This window comes from Lineus longissimus, chromosome 15 (genome assembly GCF_910592395.1).
Source record: "Lineus longissimus chromosome 15, tnLinLong1.2, whole genome shotgun sequence".
NCBI lineage: Eukaryota > Metazoa > Nemertea > Pilidiophora > Heteronemertea > Lineidae > Lineus > Lineus longissimus.
In genome coordinates, this window is record NC_088322.1 from 10,049,180 (window position 1) to 10,067,793 (window position 18,614).

The window sequence follows — 18,614 nt, forward strand, 5'->3', positions numbered from 1 at the left end:
ATAACTCACAGATAATGCTCGGTGCATACTACACCGACTTTTGGACATCACATTTTTCATGGTTAGACAGTGACGCCCATCGGGAAAACTAGGCAAGTAGATGTTCAAAAGTATCTAAAATTGCCATAAGTGCAAAACTCGTCATTTAATGTTGTTTTCACCACACCCGTTTCTCAATATTTCCCTGAATTCTGTGGAATTTATGTCGATTTAAAGACGTTCAGATAAAATATAAGAAGTTTATGATTTTTTGGTGAGTACAATATTTTTCGTTTCTGATGCCAATCATAATCGAACCGTCACAGTAAGTTAATATCTATGTAGGCTATCAGTGTGACAGTAGTATGATAATAAAGTGAGGAAAACTGGTCTGCTTGACTCTGGAATCGTAAAATTGGTGCGACTTCAAAAGACAGACAGTGCATGCAAAAATTCCAAAATCTATACCATACCAAGCTACTTACTCTCAAGTTATTCCTCATGTATCCATTGTACTCCAAATCTCACTTGGTGAGGTCTTTAACCTGCCCTGGCATAGACACCAGATATAAGGAACCTCGGTTGTAAGTGTCTTTTAGGTGTACCCCCATTTCGCGTACACCCATTTCGCCTATTCATCATTTCGCCTAGTCATCTTTTCGCTTGTTCATCATTTCGCCTAGTCATCATTTCGCCTTGTCATCATTTTGCCTAGTCATCATTACGCCTGCCCTAGTCATCATTTCGCCTAGTCATCATTTCGCCTAGTCATCATTTCGCCTAGTCAACATTTCGCCTAGTCATCATTTTGCCTAGTCATCATTTCGCCTAGTCATCATTTCGCCTGTTCATCATTTCGCCTAGTCATCATTTTTCCTAGTCATCATTTCGCCTAGTCATCATTTCGCCTGTTCATCATTTCGCCTGTTCATCATTTCGTCTGTTCATCATTTCGCCTGTTCATCATTTCGCCTGTTCATCATTTCGCCTACAAAAAAAATTCAGTTTTCATCTGCTGTAGATAGCGGTGGGGTATGGGGGGGGGGGGGGTCAACTTTTCAACATTTCATGCAAAGGGGCATAATTGTAAAATGTAGTGATTTAGAGTGACCTATGGGCTGTGCCGTTAGTCAGCCACCAAAATTTTAAGGACTGTGAAGAGCCAGGAATTTTAGAATTTTAGTTCCTTGTAAGCTACACCGGTTCATCCAGAAAAACAATCCTGGCTTCTCCCCGGATTCGAATCCGGGCCCAGCAGTGTTAACCACTGGACTATGAGATATTGATTATGATGCAGGATTAAAGCTCCATTAATCCTTTCGCCTGTTCATCATTTCGCCTGTTCATCATTTCACCTGTTCATCATTTTGCCTATTCATCATTTTGCCTATTCATCATTTCGCCTGTTCATCATTTCGCCTATTCGTCATTTTGTCTATTCATCATTTTGCCTATTCATCATTTTGCCTATTCATCATTTCGCATCAACAGTGGCAGTGCCAAGCTGACTGGCTCTTAAATATATGTCATGGTGCCGGGTGAAACAAGAAAGACATTTCTGTCGAGGGGAGATTGCACGTCCCTGGGATTTGCCTGATGAGGAAGTTGTATAAATTATGTATGAATATCTTTATTGCTATGCTAATGCTAATCCCACTATCCAACAACATCAACCTATGAATATCATTGCTAAGAAGAAGATGGCTACAATAATGCGATGGGTGTGGTTTGGGCGCTACCTGTCATATGTTATATTGACTGATAATTCAATCAATCGTATGATTGATTGAAGAATAGGATGAAAGGTTGTCTAGTATAAAGTCGAAAGTTACGGACGGCAAAAAAGGCCTGTTCAATGTAGAATAGTACATCAGAACCTCTCTTATTAAAGGACACTCGTACCCCAGGGATTGAGAAACGCTGGACTGATCCAAATGAGATACAGAGGTCAATTGACCTGGAAAAACACAATTTTACATCTTGTCAAGCTTGCTGTCTTGTCAAGTCTCTTTTAATGACATTTTCGTCACACCTCTAGAGTGCATTCATGGTCAGCCATGTTTGAGGGCAGAACGATGATTTGTCATGCCTGACTTTTAATCAAGAAAAATTGCAATCTTTGAGGAAAAATTTAAGCGTGTACCAAGAACCAGTCAAAAAGAATGATAGAATCAGTTAGCGTTGCCATTCTTGAAATAGCCTTCTGTGATTCAATGTCGACCAGACACAAAACATTCAACCATTGGGTGATATGAATAAAGACTAGCAAATGCTTTTATCTAAATCTCCATGTACATTTACACTAGGCCTTCCTGTACAAAACCGGAGTAAAAGCATTTGCTAGTCTTTATTCATATCACACAATGACTGGAAAAGTCTTCATAACTATTAATATGTTTTGTCTGTGAGACTAGTTAAAATGGCTGCAGTCTTGCCCATCGTAGGGCATTTCCGAGCACCGGATAGTAATAAGCCCTGATCGAGAAAAGATTGAACCTTATCCTTGCTATTTTCTACCCATCTTGACCCACAAGGATTTGAGATTGCTTAGTCGCTAACCCGATAGTGGTGACACAATCACATGAGAATCAGGATGCTTTCTAACCTCCCCCCACAATTGTGTAACTGGAACAATTGTGTAACTAGAACAGTTGTGTAACTAGAACAATTGTGTACGTCATATACACCTTGATAAGCCAAAATCATAATTACACCGACATCTTCCGCATTCTCACTGTATACGGTGTGAGAAATGTCAGAATTATCAAAAAGTCACCTGTGTTGCCATGGTACCTCAATCATCGAGAATTACACAGATCTATCGCAATCAATGCGATACGATCATCAAATTAGGTGTGGCTCGTATTGGTGATTGATCGGCGCTTGATTCCGCTGCGTGATATTGTTTCCGTGTCCGCAGTTCACGTGACAATCGCAGCGATTGTGTTAGTTTTGTTGGTCATTTTGAGGTGGCGTGAATTGTCACACGTGAGTCGTATGAATATCGAACATGTCAACAGAAAAATATTATGTTGCATTTTTTCCGCGATGTTGATATTGATGTTTGTTTCCTGATGTTATTTATTTCTTGTATTACCCTATTATGAAACTATACATGTACAATGTAGTTCACGTGAGAAACATTATTTCTGTTGGTCTTTTTGAGACGTGGCTTGAACTATACATATGTACATGTAGCTGTCTGTGTTGCCACTAGGAGTGATGTCACGTGACAGTAAACTGACTGTCACAGCTATGTCACGTGACAGTACATGAAACTGACTGTCACAGCTATGTCACGTGACAGTGCATGAAACTGACTGTCACAGCTATGTCACGTGACAGTGCATATAACTGACTGTCACAGCTATGTCATGTGACAGTGCATGTAACTGACTCAGAGTTATGGGGATGTCACATGACAATGCATGTAACTGACTGTCTCAGCAAGGAGTGATGTCACGTGACAGTGCATGTAAGTGTAACTGACTGCCACATTCTGAATGGTATTGAACGGCCTGGTGCGCAATATTTTCCGTTTCTTGAAGATTCAAAAATGGTCTTACCAAACCAAAGGGTGAAACTAAACTAGATTATTTTATTCGACGCACAGCTTGCTCTCTCATTCTATTTCTATGGTTTAATCCATTGATCCATTGTCTTTGAGGACAATATGAAACCCCTTGTTATTACTGCCAGCTTGTGTCACGTTGATGTGACATTATGGTGACCTTGGATTGATTTTTTGCCCATTCATTGTATTTTGAACATAATATGATTAATGTATCGAGTTGATGTAGCATGTAGGTCACTTTGGCGACAATGAAATGACTGAGCTGGGTTGTCAAGGTGTCCGTAGATTGTCTTGATTAGATTTTACACCTCGAATGTTGATTTCATGTGGTCAAAGGAGGAAGTTTACGTGACCGGAATATAAAAGTTTGATACCTGACACAAGTACATCGCTTGTCATCTTTGGAAAATCTCTTTATTTCATTTTGGTGGCATCTGCTTGAGAAATAAAATAGAGATTTCTTGAACTTGGTGCCTGCACCTATGCAATCGCCAATGACATGGAAAGAGAAATGTGTTAGCATGATTGGTATAAACTTGTGGTGAACTTATGTATACAATTAGCTCTGAAATCTTACATAATTTGATATCGACCCTGTTCCAGTTATCCTGATATTCTCAATCAATTTGACTTTGAGGTAAAGGCAAATATGTTTAGCTTGTGTACATTGTTTTCCCTTACATTGATATTTACGAGTAATTTAAAAGGGTGTTGACCGCAATGACACTGGGTCGATAATTTCCATTAAAGTTCGCTAATGTAGTTTTCATGTTTGTGGTCGGTAGGGTTATATGTATTCTATTAGTTGGAGGTAGCAGCCAGCAGTGGCACGTGTGTGTGTAGGACTTCATCTGGTCACATCTTGACTCCATGTTAGAACTGGAATTCTGTCGACACTTCAGTATGCCTGTCAGTCTCACAGAAATGCACACATCACATGTCAGTAGGCCTCTCTCTCTGGCTCACAGATATGCACACATCACGTGTCAGTAGGCCCCTGAGTCTCAGTCTCACAGATATGCACACATCACGTGTCAGTAGGCCTCTCTCTCTGGCTCACAGATAATGCACACATCACGTGTCAGTAGGCCTCTCTCTGGCTCACAGATAATGCACACATCACGTGTCAGTAGGCCTCTCAGTCTCAATCTCACAGATATGCACACATTACGTGTCAGTAGGCCTCTTAGTCTCAGTCTCACAGATATGCACACATCATGTGTCAGTAGGCCTCTCAGTGTCTCAGATATGCACACACTACGTGTCAGTTGGTCTCCCAATCTCACAGACTCACGTGTGGAAAGACATGCCTTCAAGTTCAAAATAAAATGTCTAGTAGTTCAAACATGTCTTCCTATGCTTGCAGATCAATCACAGCACTGAAATTTCACATTAAACATATGTATGTCATTTTCATTTACAGTTCAATTATGTTGATTTCAAGTGTTGATCAAGAGAGCATACATGCTGTTGGCAATTGAACTATGGCTCGTTCAAAAATATGACTAAATGATATTCCAAGTATTGTCGTTGAAAGAACATATTTCTGGCACCTCCCCTTTTGAATTCCATGTCGGTTTGTTTACATTAGTTGCATGTGGCCTGCAGGTAATAATACCATAGTGCAGTAACAAGACAAGCCAATTGGATGAAACTTGGCATGTATCAGTATGCATTATTGTATTCCTGTACACAACTTACACTTAAGTTTCTGCATTGATGAAATTAATATTTGGTGCATTGATGATTGAAAATGTTCAGGTTGAAAATGTTCAGATTTTAAATGAATGAATGAGGCCTTTAACTGCAGATTTAGGGCAAAATAGAAGGTTTGAGACACTTCATTGAGAGCTGAATGACATCGAAAAGTATGTACACAGTACAACAGTTTAATGGAATTTACTGTGAATAAAGCTGACGATTGTGTGGGGTTTGATATTATGGTTTATACAATGTTGGCCCATTGTATGCAGAGTTCAGCTGGCCTGGCGCAGTAGTGCAAACGGTGAGCAACTAGCCTACATGTACAACTCCCATGTATTATATGTGACCTGTTGAGAAAAATTGAGCATGTAGTGAATTATAACTTTCCAACTGGCCAAATTTGATTGAACCGTTGTCGAATCAATATGGGGTAGTGAGGTGCAAGGAACTTCAAGATGAAATAACATGAAATTTTGATGTTTGAAAAAAGTGTTTGAAATCGACGAGGACTTTGACCGTGACTGTGAAGTACCGGGATCCCCTTTCCTTCCTCTGAATGATCAATTCACCCCTAGTGAAGGTATAAAACCTGCATAGGCCTACAATGCCCACACATTGGCTACCAATTTTACGCTCCAGTCCCATTTATATACGAATCCACGCAGTATTGATATTTCCCATCCAACGCAAGCAGCTGCGGTCAACTCGGTCAATGCACGTCACATTTCTCAGCTACCTGTAACTCCACCCAGTTTATTCTTGCAATAGTAACGAATCATTTGACAGCAACAGTAACGAATTGTTTGACAGAGGGTTATTGTCTTCTACCAAGAGTGCTTTGTGCGAACCTTTCACGGGAATTTGGAGTATCTGGATAACCAGCTCCCTGATTTTGGATAGAAGGTGATGTGTGTTTCTTTCAATATCTTTTCTGGAATTACATTATTTCAGTACAGGACATAAAAATGGCTTGATGGACATTTCACAAAGTTTTTTTTTGCCGGTACCTGTAGTAAGTGTATGTCTTGACTTTTGGTAAAACTGGTCACCACTCGGTCTCTGCAAACAGGAGATTTTGTTGTACATGATAATCATCACAGGTTATTGCAGCAATGTTTGCGTTGTTGCATGAGCTTGTAAATCACGCCCAGTAATAGCTTATTCTCTCTCATAATTCCATGTACATATTGGGTAAGCGAGTTAGTTTGCCCGAGCAAACATTAGGCCTACTTTTATCGAAAACTACTTTTCTCAATTTTTTTCCAACTGTCATGACTGCCAGTGCAAAGGTTTGTAGTGTGCAACTGAGTGCATACCATGCATGTCAGAGTGAAGTTGTAGGCTTGAAGGTGCTCATGTTACAATATCAAGCACATGCCTGCATACCTGATGGCGCCATACATTCTCAAAAATGTCACTTGAAAACTTGTTCGTTTTTATGTTCATAAAAGCATAGCTGAATTACTTGTGGTTTTTGTTGTGTTTATTTTCTTTGTTTTGGATATGCCCACCTGACGTGGCCTTGAAGTCGCACGTCTTTTACAAGTGGCATAAGATGACCTAGAATTTTCTTTTCACCCGAAGGTCTAAAATATGATTTGTCTTTCTATTTTCAGAGTTGAAAATAAACACGATGGGGACGTAAGGCAATATTTCTTGCATGACTTCGTAACATTCCTGAAAACAATGAAAACATTCCATCCATAACATCGAGTAAAGATGGTACATAGTATGTACAGTCAGTATAACAGTAACGTCATCGACTTCAACTCCCTGCCAGACCCGACCAAAGAATGGGAGCTGGAGGAAAGAGTTGGAGAGGGGACATACGGAGAGGTGTATGCTGCAAGGCAGAAGAATACTGGTGAGTTGGGTATAATGGGAAGGGTTCCTATACAGGGATGACGTAGGGTATGCATATAGTTAGTATAAAAATAATGTTGTCCACATTGGCCCCTACCAGACCTGACCAGAGAATGTGAGCTGGTGGGAGTCGGGAGAGGGGACATGGGGGGGGGAATGCCCAGACTCGGAGGCACAAGAATATTGGTAGAAAGACACAGTCACTGTGTCAGTAAAACAGTATAGGCAGATCTTTGGGGGAAAGTGTCATTTCCAGACAAACTGAACAAAACAACGATGATCTGTTTGCTATTCTATATACCGGTACTTTATAATGTGCCGTTCGTGTTTGCAGGGGAGCGAGTTGCGATGAAGATAATGGAGACAATCCATGAGGTGTTGGAGGAGATTGAGGAGGAGTACCGGGTCCTGAAAGAAATCAACCATCCAAACCTGCCCCAGTATCATGGCTGCTTTCTTAAACGGGACCCACAGGCTGAAGACCAGCTGTGGCTGGCAATGGAGGTAAATTTCTCGAATCGAAGTAAAACCTGAAAATGGGAAACGTGTAGGCCTACTGGTATGCAATAAGTGTGTCTATCATTTTACTGGAAGAAAGAAATATGGAAGTTTTTATATAGCGCTTTATTCTTTGCTACTGTATTGTCTCAAAGCGCTTTGCATAAATTCCCTGGCTTCATCCAGAAACTTTTATGACGAAACCAAGGAGCGTACATACTGTGCTACACTAGGCTATTTCAGGCCAGTTGAAAGTACTGGGCCTCGAACCGACGATCTTCAGATTGCATGTTGGACACTCTTCGACTGGCCCGCCCCTCGGGAAGATTTACAGCACAAATAATCTCTCCTCTTCCAGTTGTGCAGTGGTGGGTCTGTCACTGAGGTCGCCAAGTCCCAGTTGAAGGCGGGCACGCGGCTAAAGGAGCTAATGATCGGTCACATTATCAAAGAGACAATGAGCGCGTTGAAGTATCTTCATGAGAGTCACGTCATGCACCGGGACGTGAAGGGACATAATATTCTATTAACACGTGACGGGCGGATTAAATTAGTTGATTTTGGTGAGTATAAAGATTATCTGTCGCTTGGGATTTGTGGAAATATGGCAGCTTTTAGACCGTCAGGGTTTGGTGATGTTAGTGGAAGTATTTGGCCCTGAAGTTAAGTGACTTGCTTAAAATTTCAAGCGCTAAGTTGGTGCCAGGTTCATGCCTTAAAGAGCCCTGCAAACGAGCGATTGAAATTCCTGCAATTACTGGTTTTACCCACAGACAAGCAATCCTTTTGTTGCACAAATGATAATCGCAGGGAGCTTCCAATTGCTTGTTTGGGCAGCGCTTTACTAGCCACAGGAAATCGACGCATGAATTAAAGTTCTTTTCACCACAACTTATGTGAGAATACCAAATTGCATGACAGCTGATTTCGTGCCATTGGCATGGTTACTGGAGTATATTGCAAATTAAGGAAACCAATCAACATTTGGTGTTTTGAATGTCATAGGGGGCAGAATAATTGATATATAGGCCATCTCAGATCTGCCAAGAAATACACTTTGAGTGTCATGATACCCTGTACTCTTTATGACAACGTCTCAATTTCACCAAAGTAGATTAATAAAGCAGCACTGCTTTTCATTACTGTAATCACGGTAAAAATTCAAATAACCTGGAAACTCCTGAGTGGATATCCGGTTAGCTATGGTTTCCATGGGCCCATTTATGTTTGGCTGGCCTTTCTCACAAAAAAACCCCACACTCGCCAAAGGTGGCCGTCATTTACATCCTGTGATGTCACAAGATTGTTTTTCCATCATAACGACCGATATTGCCGCAGCTTGTGTCATTTTCACAAGTATACCTGACTGTTGGCGACAATGGTATGAATAGCGCGACCTTGTTATGTGTTACTGGTACCAGTTAGAACTGACTTGTGGGTACTGCAATTTAAGGGAGCGTAAGGTCACAAGAACAAACCTCTTCCATGCCTCTCGGTACCCCACCCACATATCATGCTGGTGGCAATCATGAAATTGAGAAATCAATTGTATGATGAATAATAATTGCATTTTATACCAAACAACTTCATGAAGTTTAAAAAGTCACCTCCTCTGGCTATTCAATATCGCTGATGAGTTTCTATTTTTAGAATTGTGCGATATTATTATCTCAAGTGTTTTGGGCTTCAGGCAAATTTGTGTTAAAAGATGCGATAGGGCAGGTTTAAAGTGGAGAGTCATTATGTGTGAAACTAAAAAATTCATCACAAATGAAGACTCAGTACGTGCAAATGTAAAAAATTCAGCAAAAATGAAGACTCGGTACGTACAAATGTAAAAAAATTCATCAGAAATAATGACTCGTACAAATGTAAAAAATTAAGCAAAAATGAAGACTCGGTACGTACAAATGTAAAAAATTCATCAAAAATGATGACTCAGTACGTACAAATGTAAAAAAATTCATCAAAAATAATGACTCAGTACGTACAAATGTAAAAAAATTCATCAAAAATGATGACTCAGTACGTACAAATGTAAAAAAATTCATCAAAAATAATGACTCAGTACGTACAAATGTAAAAAAATTCATCAAAAATAATGACTCAGTACGTACAAATGTAAAAAAATTCATCAAAATTAATGACTCAGTACGTACAAATGTCATCCTGATTAATTTGATAATCACACTTTCTAATACCACAATACTTCACTTCTTGAATGCGATTTGCAGGTGTCTCTGGTCACCTACAGGGACCACATGGTCGACGGAACACATCCGTTGGAACACCTTACTGGATGGCCCCCGAGGTGAGTGCTCTTTCACGTTGATTGTCACATTGTCATCACTCATGCGCAATGCGGTCAAGGGTGTCGATTTAGCACAGTGGCAACATCAGCACATGTCTCCTTGGAGATCTGGTGTTCGATTCCTCGTCTGTCCTAGTATAATTATATGATAGAGAGGGTGAATGTCTTCGATGGAGTAGGTTTCCTCCTACTCTCCATTGAAAATCACTTAATATTGTTTAGGGAGTCCTAGGTGACACTCGGCTCTCAACTTAGTATTTTGATATGCACAAGACTTCCTTGCCTGAGTCTAATGTAGAAGAAGAATTCGTCCATCTTTAGCAATGACGACTTTGACTATGGGGGGTCCACATGCATAACCCCCACCCCCTCCTTACCAACACAATCATCAAGATATCTATCAAGATTTCTTTCAATGTTATCTGCGATACTAAGGTAGTTCCAAGATTGAGTCCAACTGCAGAGAATTGTTTGTGAATGTTTGGACACATGTCTTAGTACCAGACATTTAAATGTGGTAGGTGTATATCACGCCCCTTCATTGTGTAACTCAGGGTGCTAATGTTGCTACAGGATATGTTCCACTGCATGTAGGCTGCATATTGGGACCTTGTTTAACCGTGTGGTGTATTTGTACTATTGTCGGCATCGCAGTTCTCAGTTGGACTTCATTGCCGGAAATGTGTACAGATTGTATGGTAGACGCTAGGCAAACACTTTGGAATACACGGACCTTAAAAATGAGTCAAAAGTAGGAGTACTATTCCAAGGGGTAAACAGAAATGAAACTCCATGATGATGATCTAGCCTAGCAGGTGCCATTTGTATGTTGTAGCCAGATGAGACGTTTTGAAGCAAGAAGTCAGCCTTTTCTAACATAAATACATAACAATCAACTCAATGATTGTGAATCTTTTGGTAGGGGTGGGTTTGGTTTCGAACAAAATTCCAACACATCTTCATTCCGATTGTCTCTTTTTCAGGTGATCGCCTGTGAGCAACAAATCGAGTACGAATATGACGTCCGCTGCGATACATGGTCGCTTGGTATCACCGCCATCGAGCTAGCAGACGGAGAACCTCCGCTGACAGATTTACATCCTATGAGGGCACTCTTTCGAATACCTAGGTAGGTGGACTCTTTGTCACTTGAATTGAGAGTCAGTTCGTTCTTTGCCTGTAGGTCATCGTTTTGTCACTCAAATTGTCCATCTTTCCTCTCTATTCTTCCCTCGAATACCTAGGTAGGTGACTTTCTGTCACTCAAATTGACAGAGTCAGTTCGTTATTTGCCTGTAGGTTGTCCTTTTGTCACTCAAATTGTCCATCTTTCCTCTCTATTCTTCATTAGAGAGCAGATCTAAAGCACTCGAGTTTCAGTCTTGAGATGATTTATGCAATTGGACGAGCTGATACCATATTGTGACTCCACATTCTGATGCGTGGGCAAATATCAATTAAAGGTCCTCTAAGGCCATTAGTTCAACCTGTTACACATCCATGATATCAATACGATTTATAAATTCCAGACCAGGCACTTAGAAAGAAGCATGCTGATCATGGAATGTCACACCTCTTAGGTACAGTGCAGACTTGAAATTGTTATTGTAGAGGCATGCGATTTAAAACCACGCAAAATCCATCATCCTACATATGCAATAATGTCAGACTGGTTTGATATTCATCAGCAGTGATTTTGCAGCAGTGATTTTCTTCTGAGTTCCCTGATGCTCTGATGACACTGGCAATGGCGATGGTGTCGTACTTTCGGGGTGACACAAAGTCTGACCGCTGTAGATCTACGTCATTGGGCGCCAAATGCTTGGGTGAAAAAGGCATTGGTTTACGTCGTTGGGCACACACGGTGATAAATTCTGGGAAGAAACGTGCTATCATGAATGTGCTCATACCCAATGATGCTGAATAAATCATTATCTTGCAAAAAGTCTTAAGAAATTGATCTATTCCTAGAAGGAGGTAATTATCTTGTGATTAATTGTTTTGAAGTAGCAGCTGGGTGTTTGTGTTTTATTAATGAGGCACAACATGGGACGGATGTTGGGGCGTGAGACTGTAGGAGGTCGTGTTATATTGTTAAACTAGCAGTCCAGTCTTGGGGCATTGGAAAGGGTGTGTTTTTGTCATTCATGTCCGTAAGGATGTTTTGTTTTATTGATATACAGTATATATAAAATAGGCAAAAGTGAGGACATCCTGTGGTGTTGTTTGTTGTTGCTGTATACAGTGTGGCTCAAGATTGTGTTTATTGTTTTACTCGGCAGTCTTTGGCGTGTCCTGGGTGCACTATTGTAAGTCTTCTTCTTCCTCGGGTTAACCGCCAATTGAATTCAAAAACCGAATATTATGTTGACATCAAGTCATGTCAGTTGGAGATATTACGTTTTACCGGCGTTTGTGTGTTTATCAGTGGAAACTTGGGATATCTTGAGCTTCTCGCCTTTGTTTTTGTCGTTGGGGCATATGTGGTTCTGAAGAGAGCATGCTATACACACTCTTAAAGGGAATCTCAGTTTCTGCATGTTTGCACTTACAGTGCATGTATTTCATACAGTTCATTCTCCTTCCAGAAATCCACCACCAAAGTTTAAGAATATTGAGAATTGGTCCACGTCATTTCAAGATTTTGTAAGAAGGTGAGTTAATCATGTTGAAGAAAAAATAATCTGGAGCTCCTAATCATCTGTTGGTACTAAAAGTACTCGAGACGTGTGCAGATAGATAACAACTTTGGTTCTGAATGTCAATCATGTCTCTGAAAATAACAATAACAATGCATACCGTGGCCACACCCTTCTAGAAGTTATATTGAACAGTCTGGCAGAATCCACTGCGTGGTGGTGTTAATAATGGCTTTTCAATCAAGTTGTACATGGTTCACTATATAGGGCATAATGCCAGAGTTATATGTGACCCGTCACAGCAAAACCAGGCACATGTTGCACAGAAGATGAGCCAAAGTGACACCAGGAGATAATGGAAGAAATTGATGTGCTCATATTTCACAAAAGGCAGACAATAGAGAATTGATCAAACAGTCCGTCTCAAGCTGCCAAGCTCAGAGCGACATGTGCCTGGTTTTGCTGTGACGGGTCACATATAGGGTTTACATTGTCACTTGTCATGTTTCACTTGTCACGAGTTAACTGAATTGGGCTTGATAACACGACGTGAGGGTGAAAAGTGACCTCGTGAATCATATGTCGCCCGCTCTTTGGAAGCTCTTTGGAAATGACTTAATCATTCTTCATGTCGCGTGTGAAAAGTCACGTATGACGTTCACTTTCATACGTGACTTTTCACGCGCGACATGAAGAACGAGCAAGTCATTTCCAAAGAGCGGGCGACATATGATTCACGAGGTCACTTTTCACCCTCACGTCGTGTTATCAAGCCCAATTCAGTTAACTCGTGACAAGTGAAACATGAAAAGTGACAATGTGAACCCTATTTAACTCTAACACGTCACATTTAAAACTGAAATCTTGATAATTGTTTGATAATTTTACACAGATGTGCTCATAAAGGTTGCATCTTTGGAGTAAACTTGTTGTCAAAAGTCAGTGATTAACCCTTTTGAAATGAATGCCCTATTGCTAAAACTTATTGACCCGCCCTCGTAATATTCTCGTGATAAAGTTCCGTGAGAATATTCTTGTTCAGTAGATTAGAGTCACAAGTCTCCACCCTACATATTTTCACGATTCCATTCGCTGGTAACCATGACAACTGAACGACCAATAACAATGATCAGTTTTATAGATTTTTGTAAACGCCCGGCAGCGATCTGTGACATTTGTTTAAACAGCTTTGTTCCTGTGAACTTCGTAACCAGCCTTTAGCGTGTTGATGTGATATTTAATTGATCAAAGGTGATCATTACATATGAACATATACATGTAGGTGACTTTTGTCGACATAGTCATTAGTGGGTAGGTTGCTTGGGGACAAAAAAGGTATGTTTGCCCAACGTGGGAAATTGAGAATACTTCATGAATTAATCAGTTCAAAATGATAACATGCCATACCATGGTGATATAAAATCCAATAATAATTATGAGGGATTTTTAATTTTTCATCAAATAGATAAGTGCTATTAGCAATTTGAATATTGCTATTGATTTTGTGGTCCTGGAAAATGATTCCTCAGTAACCTATGCAAACATGCATCCATCAGTCAGTCTATGGTTCATTGTACCCTTGGGCAATTCTCTTGACCATTTCTGTTCCTTTCTAGCTGTCTGGTGAAGGACTTTGAGAAGCGACCTCACATTGGTGACTTGTTCAAGCATCCGTTCATCAAGCAAGTCCCGGAGGATGTATCGGAGGTGAGTTTGCTTCTCAGATTTCAAACTGTTTCAGTAAGTAAGTTCAGGAGTTGACCTACTCAGGATGACCAGCCAGAGTCTGTTCATGAGGCTAACGTTGCAAGATATCTTATCGCCATGTCGTGAGAAGATTGTGCTTATTAACACCCCTTTTTGATTTGTATGATTTTCTTTTCAGCTCACGAAAGAGTTGGAGGAGATGATCCGCAAAGTCGGACGCATCATCCACAAACCTGACGTCACAACCAAACATGGCCGACTGAAATCAAAACGCAAATCACGCAAAGCCATGATTAGTACGGTGGACGATTTGGCAACCCTTGAGATTCTCGACGAGGATATTATCGTCACACAGTTGTACAACAGATACAAGGATTCACAGATTTACACGTACATCGGAGACATCTTGTTGGCCGTGAACCCTTTTACGCCGCTGACGATTTACAGCAATGAGGTAAGCAGTGTTCCCCTCATTGCAGTGTTCTCCTCTTTTCAGTGTTCTCTGCACCGTTACAAAAAAGGGACTCGCTCTTCTCTTAAATTTACCTTCCCTTGGAATTTCTCGTGGCATCATGGTCCATACTTTTATATTCCAGTACTCCCAAAAGTACCAAAATGCCGGCAAGTCAGAGAATCCACCGCACGTCTATGGCGTGGCCGACCAGGCGTTTCAGGCGATGATGCATAATAAACAGAACCAGTGCGTTGTGATCAGCGGGGAGTCGGGATCTGGGAAGACGGAAAGTGCAAACTTTTTGGTGCAGCAGCTCACGCAGCTAGGAAAGGTAAGTTGATAAAATTATTCACGTTTTAAAAAAGACTTTTATTGCACTTTCACTGCTACCACGATTTTTGAAACCTGGGCATTATGAATCATGACTTTTTCATTGCAGGCCCTTAACCGTAGCCTCGAGGAGCGTATCCTTCAGGTGAACCCACTGATGGAAGCCTTTGGAAATGCGAAAACTGTGATTAATGATAACTCAAGTCGGTTTGGCAAGTACCTGGAGATGACCTTCACGACACAGGGCAAGGTCACAGGAGGTAAGGTCATGGTCAATAGTTTCATTGAAATTGGGAATGGTTGTCTTTGTTGCTCTTTCAGATGGGGTTTTTTTGTGTCTTTTTTTCAATGGAAGCATGAAAACTGTGATTCCTCCGTAATGATGTATAAACTCGAGTCGATTTGGCAATTATTTTGCAAAACCATTACGACAAAGCCAGAACAAGGTCTCAATGCCATTTGATTTGGCTGACTGCATGTGAACTACATCATTTGTTTAGAAATCTAGCTAAGACGTGTCATCAAAAAACCTAGATGGCTTCCATCTTAAGGGGTCTGGCTATTTTTTCAAAAAAAATTTTCTCCGTTTTTCTTCAGCGCGGATGTCAGAATATCTCCTTGAGAAGTCGAGAGTCATACACCAAGCTGAGTGAGTGTTCTTGTGGTTCTATTGCTAAAGAAAAATGTATTCATAAATTATTGCCTCACCATCACATCCCTGTGACCAAGTGGTTACGAAGTCCGCCATGTGTAGGGATTGTCAAAGGTTCCGAGTCCAGTTGGTAGCTCTTTCCAATGAAGACAGTAGGTTTAATAGCCACCTGCTAAGTTGAAAATATGGGGGAAAAACTGCCGTCTTGCTAGGTGCTTGGCATGGGAATTTAGAGGTTGGAAAATATATAGAGTGTCTAAGTCAAACTGGATGGTCTTTTCATTGGGGGTGATAAAAGTAAACTTAATACTAGATTTTCATCTGAAGGAAAACTGGCTCAACATGAATTTTATTCCTGCCTGTAAAGAATGAAAACTTGGGCTTCAGGTTCAAACTGAGTTCCATTCAAAAGGAAATAAAATGGACACTGTGACTAATATGTCAATGTCCATGTGCATGTTCTTATTCTACTTTCTTTCCTCCTTTCAGTGGAGAGCAGAGTTTCCACGTCCTATACTACGCCAAGGCCTACCTGTCACATGAAGATAAAAGCGGGAAATACTTCATGAAGCCGGGCGATAAGTTCCGATACTTGCGAGATTCTGACCCGACACCCGTGGATGTGTCCATCTACAAGGTCAAATTCAAGACCATACAGCATTGTTTCGAGATTATCGGATTTAAACCTCAGGTGTGTTGCAAAATAGCCATTTATTTGGGAACTGTGGGTTCTTATTTGACCAATCGATGGTAGCAAAAAAAGATAAAAATGATAGAAAGGGCAACTCCCTCTGCTCCTGTTAAGGTATGACCGTGAATGACCCCCCCCCTTTGGTCTAAAAATCCTAGACTTATTAGTCACCAGGCCTGAGATACCTATTCTAAAATACCTTGGTACCGTAAAGTCAACTTTTAAATGGAAAATGCATAAGCCTCGTTCTGAGAGTGGAGTGTTTTGGACACGCAACCAAGATGCTCTACCAAAGTTCCCTCGGGTTGCACTAAAATGTGGAACCATGCACACAGCTCACTTCAGAAGTTTGAGGCTCTCAAAACACTGCTTCAAACACAAATCAGCCAAGGAAGCATCAACCACCCTAAGTTTTTTAATGAGCACTACACATATTTGCTGAGAAAAACGCTCCAAATAGCCCATTTGCGCGGATTTTAGCGTCACTTGAGCGAGCCGATCCGGACTTCCTATACGGGCTGCCGTAACATAATGTAAACAACGGCGCTACCGGCGCTCCGGGCAGGCGATGGATGGAATTTGCCAAATTCGCACATATTCAAGTTATTTCGTGGCCTATCTTTTTAAGTTTGAGGTATTTTAGAATAGAAATTGAACCCTCGGCTTCGGACCTTGGTTGAGTTACCAAGACACTCTCGGGTGGAGCTAAAATTTCGTCCAAACCCTCGCCTGTCGGCTCGGGTTTGGACTGTATTTTAGCTCCACCCTCGAGTGTCTTGGTAACTCAACCAAGGTCCTCCGCCTCGGGTTCAATTCCTTAAGCCACGTCCCAACATTTAATGATAGATGGTGCCACAAGCAGTGAAACTGGATGAGATTAGGTTTACCTCACCTTGCCTCTGTCATGTCTGCTAAAGATGTAACTTTAAGATTTTTATTGTTTCAGGAAGTTGAATCAATCTATAGTATCCTTGCTGCCCTATTACACATTGGTAACATTGACTTTGAGGGCAAGGAGGCCAAGCATAACGCCAGGAGTAGTGTGGTGTCAAACCCAAGTTTACTCAGTATAGGTAGGTTGACTTTAAGGGACAGGAGATCTAGCATATATAATGCCAAGTGTAGTGTAATGTCCAACCCTAGTTTACTTAGTAGGCCAAGCCTGATGCCAGGAGTAGTGTGGTGTCAAACCCCAGTTTACTCAGTATAGGTAGGTTGACTTTAAGGGCCAGGAGGGCTAGCATATATAATGCCAAGTGTAGTGAAATGTCCAACACCAGTTTACTTAATAGGCCAAGCATAATGCCAGGAGTAGTGTGGTGTCCAACCCCAGTTTACTCAGTATGGGTAGGTAATTGGTCAAATTACTGCTGTAGTGTACAAGCAGTATCAACATTGCAGCGTCAATACTTGGGGATTATAGACCCTGTAGGTTTTTTTTCCGATGTGTGCCTTGTCTTCTCATGTTCTAAAAGCAAATCTGTCAGCTGTCACTGCACTATTGTCTGAACTGTTTCAGAGTTGCACTAGGGAATGGCTTTGAACCCAAAGAGTCCCGAAATGCTTGTTAACAAGAGGCATGGTTGCTTGGGCAAGGCAATCATGCTGCTAACTTTGTCAAATAATCAACTTCTAGGGGTTTTAATGCCGACAGGCTATTGTTTACTGCTGTTACGCTTGTCTGCTCGTGCCCTAGATCAGTTGGCCATATCAGTAATATTATCATTTCAGTGTCAAAGTTACTGGGGATGGACTCCAAGGAGTTCCTCGAGGCGTTGACGACTAGCGGCATTGTCGCGCGTGGCGAGACGATTGTGCGGAATAACACGGTCGAGGAATCGATCATGGTGCGGGACGCTATGGCCAAGACGTTGTACGGTCGCTTGTTCAGCTGGATTGTTTACAAGACGAATCATTTATTGAAGCCGGCAAAAGCTCGACACGAGTAAGTATAAATTGGAGACTAATTCTTCTGGTGGAAATAATTTATTCCTTTTTTAGTTAAAAATATGGACATTCTTCATGTAGATGGGTAATTATTTACAAATAACTAAAGTCTTTCCAAGAATTTTTTGTTGTTGTTGCTGAAGTGAACGTTAGAGAATACTACATCAGCGGACTGAGTTCATGTGGGCTAACTGTCTATCTTTTGATAGTTATTACAGGTAAACTTCCTATAAATTTGAATTAATTACCAATTAAAAACCTACGA

The 18,614-nt window shown here is 41.0% G+C and overlaps 1 protein-coding gene across 13 annotated transcripts in view; it reads left to right on the plus strand.

The window, feature by feature from the left end:
• Positions 1 to 129: 129 nt before the first annotated feature.
• Positions 130 to 18,614, plus strand: part of LOC135499917 (myosin-IIIa-like) — a 48,914-nt gene continuing 30,429 nt past the window's right edge. For 11 of the 13 annotated variants that reach the window (XM_064790966.1, XM_064790975.1, XM_064790974.1 and 8 more), the window contains exons 1-15: positions 130 to 253; positions 6,874 to 7,121; positions 7,455 to 7,624; positions 7,977 to 8,181; positions 9,853 to 9,929; positions 10,913 to 11,058; positions 12,518 to 12,583; positions 14,185 to 14,275; positions 14,454 to 14,729; positions 14,872 to 15,060; positions 15,169 to 15,319; positions 15,657 to 15,708; positions 16,201 to 16,402; positions 17,349 to 17,475; positions 18,134 to 18,347. In XM_064790966.1, the coding sequence (XP_064647036.1) occupies positions 6,977 to 7,121; positions 7,455 to 7,624; positions 7,977 to 8,181; positions 9,853 to 9,929; positions 10,913 to 11,058; positions 12,518 to 12,583; positions 14,185 to 14,275; positions 14,454 to 14,729; positions 14,872 to 15,060; positions 15,169 to 15,319; positions 15,657 to 15,708; positions 16,201 to 16,402; positions 17,349 to 17,475; positions 18,134 to 18,347 (2,111 nt within the window). In that variant the 5' untranslated portion in view covers positions 130 to 253; positions 6,874 to 6,976. Of the gene's footprint in view, positions 254 to 5,995; positions 6,161 to 6,180; positions 6,270 to 6,873; positions 7,122 to 7,454; positions 7,625 to 7,976; positions 8,182 to 9,852; positions 9,930 to 10,912; positions 11,059 to 12,517; positions 12,584 to 14,184; positions 14,276 to 14,453; positions 14,730 to 14,871; positions 15,061 to 15,168; positions 15,320 to 15,656; positions 15,709 to 16,200; positions 16,403 to 17,348; positions 17,476 to 18,133; positions 18,348 to 18,614 lie in introns of those variants that run through there. The other 2 variants (XM_064790967.1, XM_064790968.1) reach the window with 2 other exon arrangements.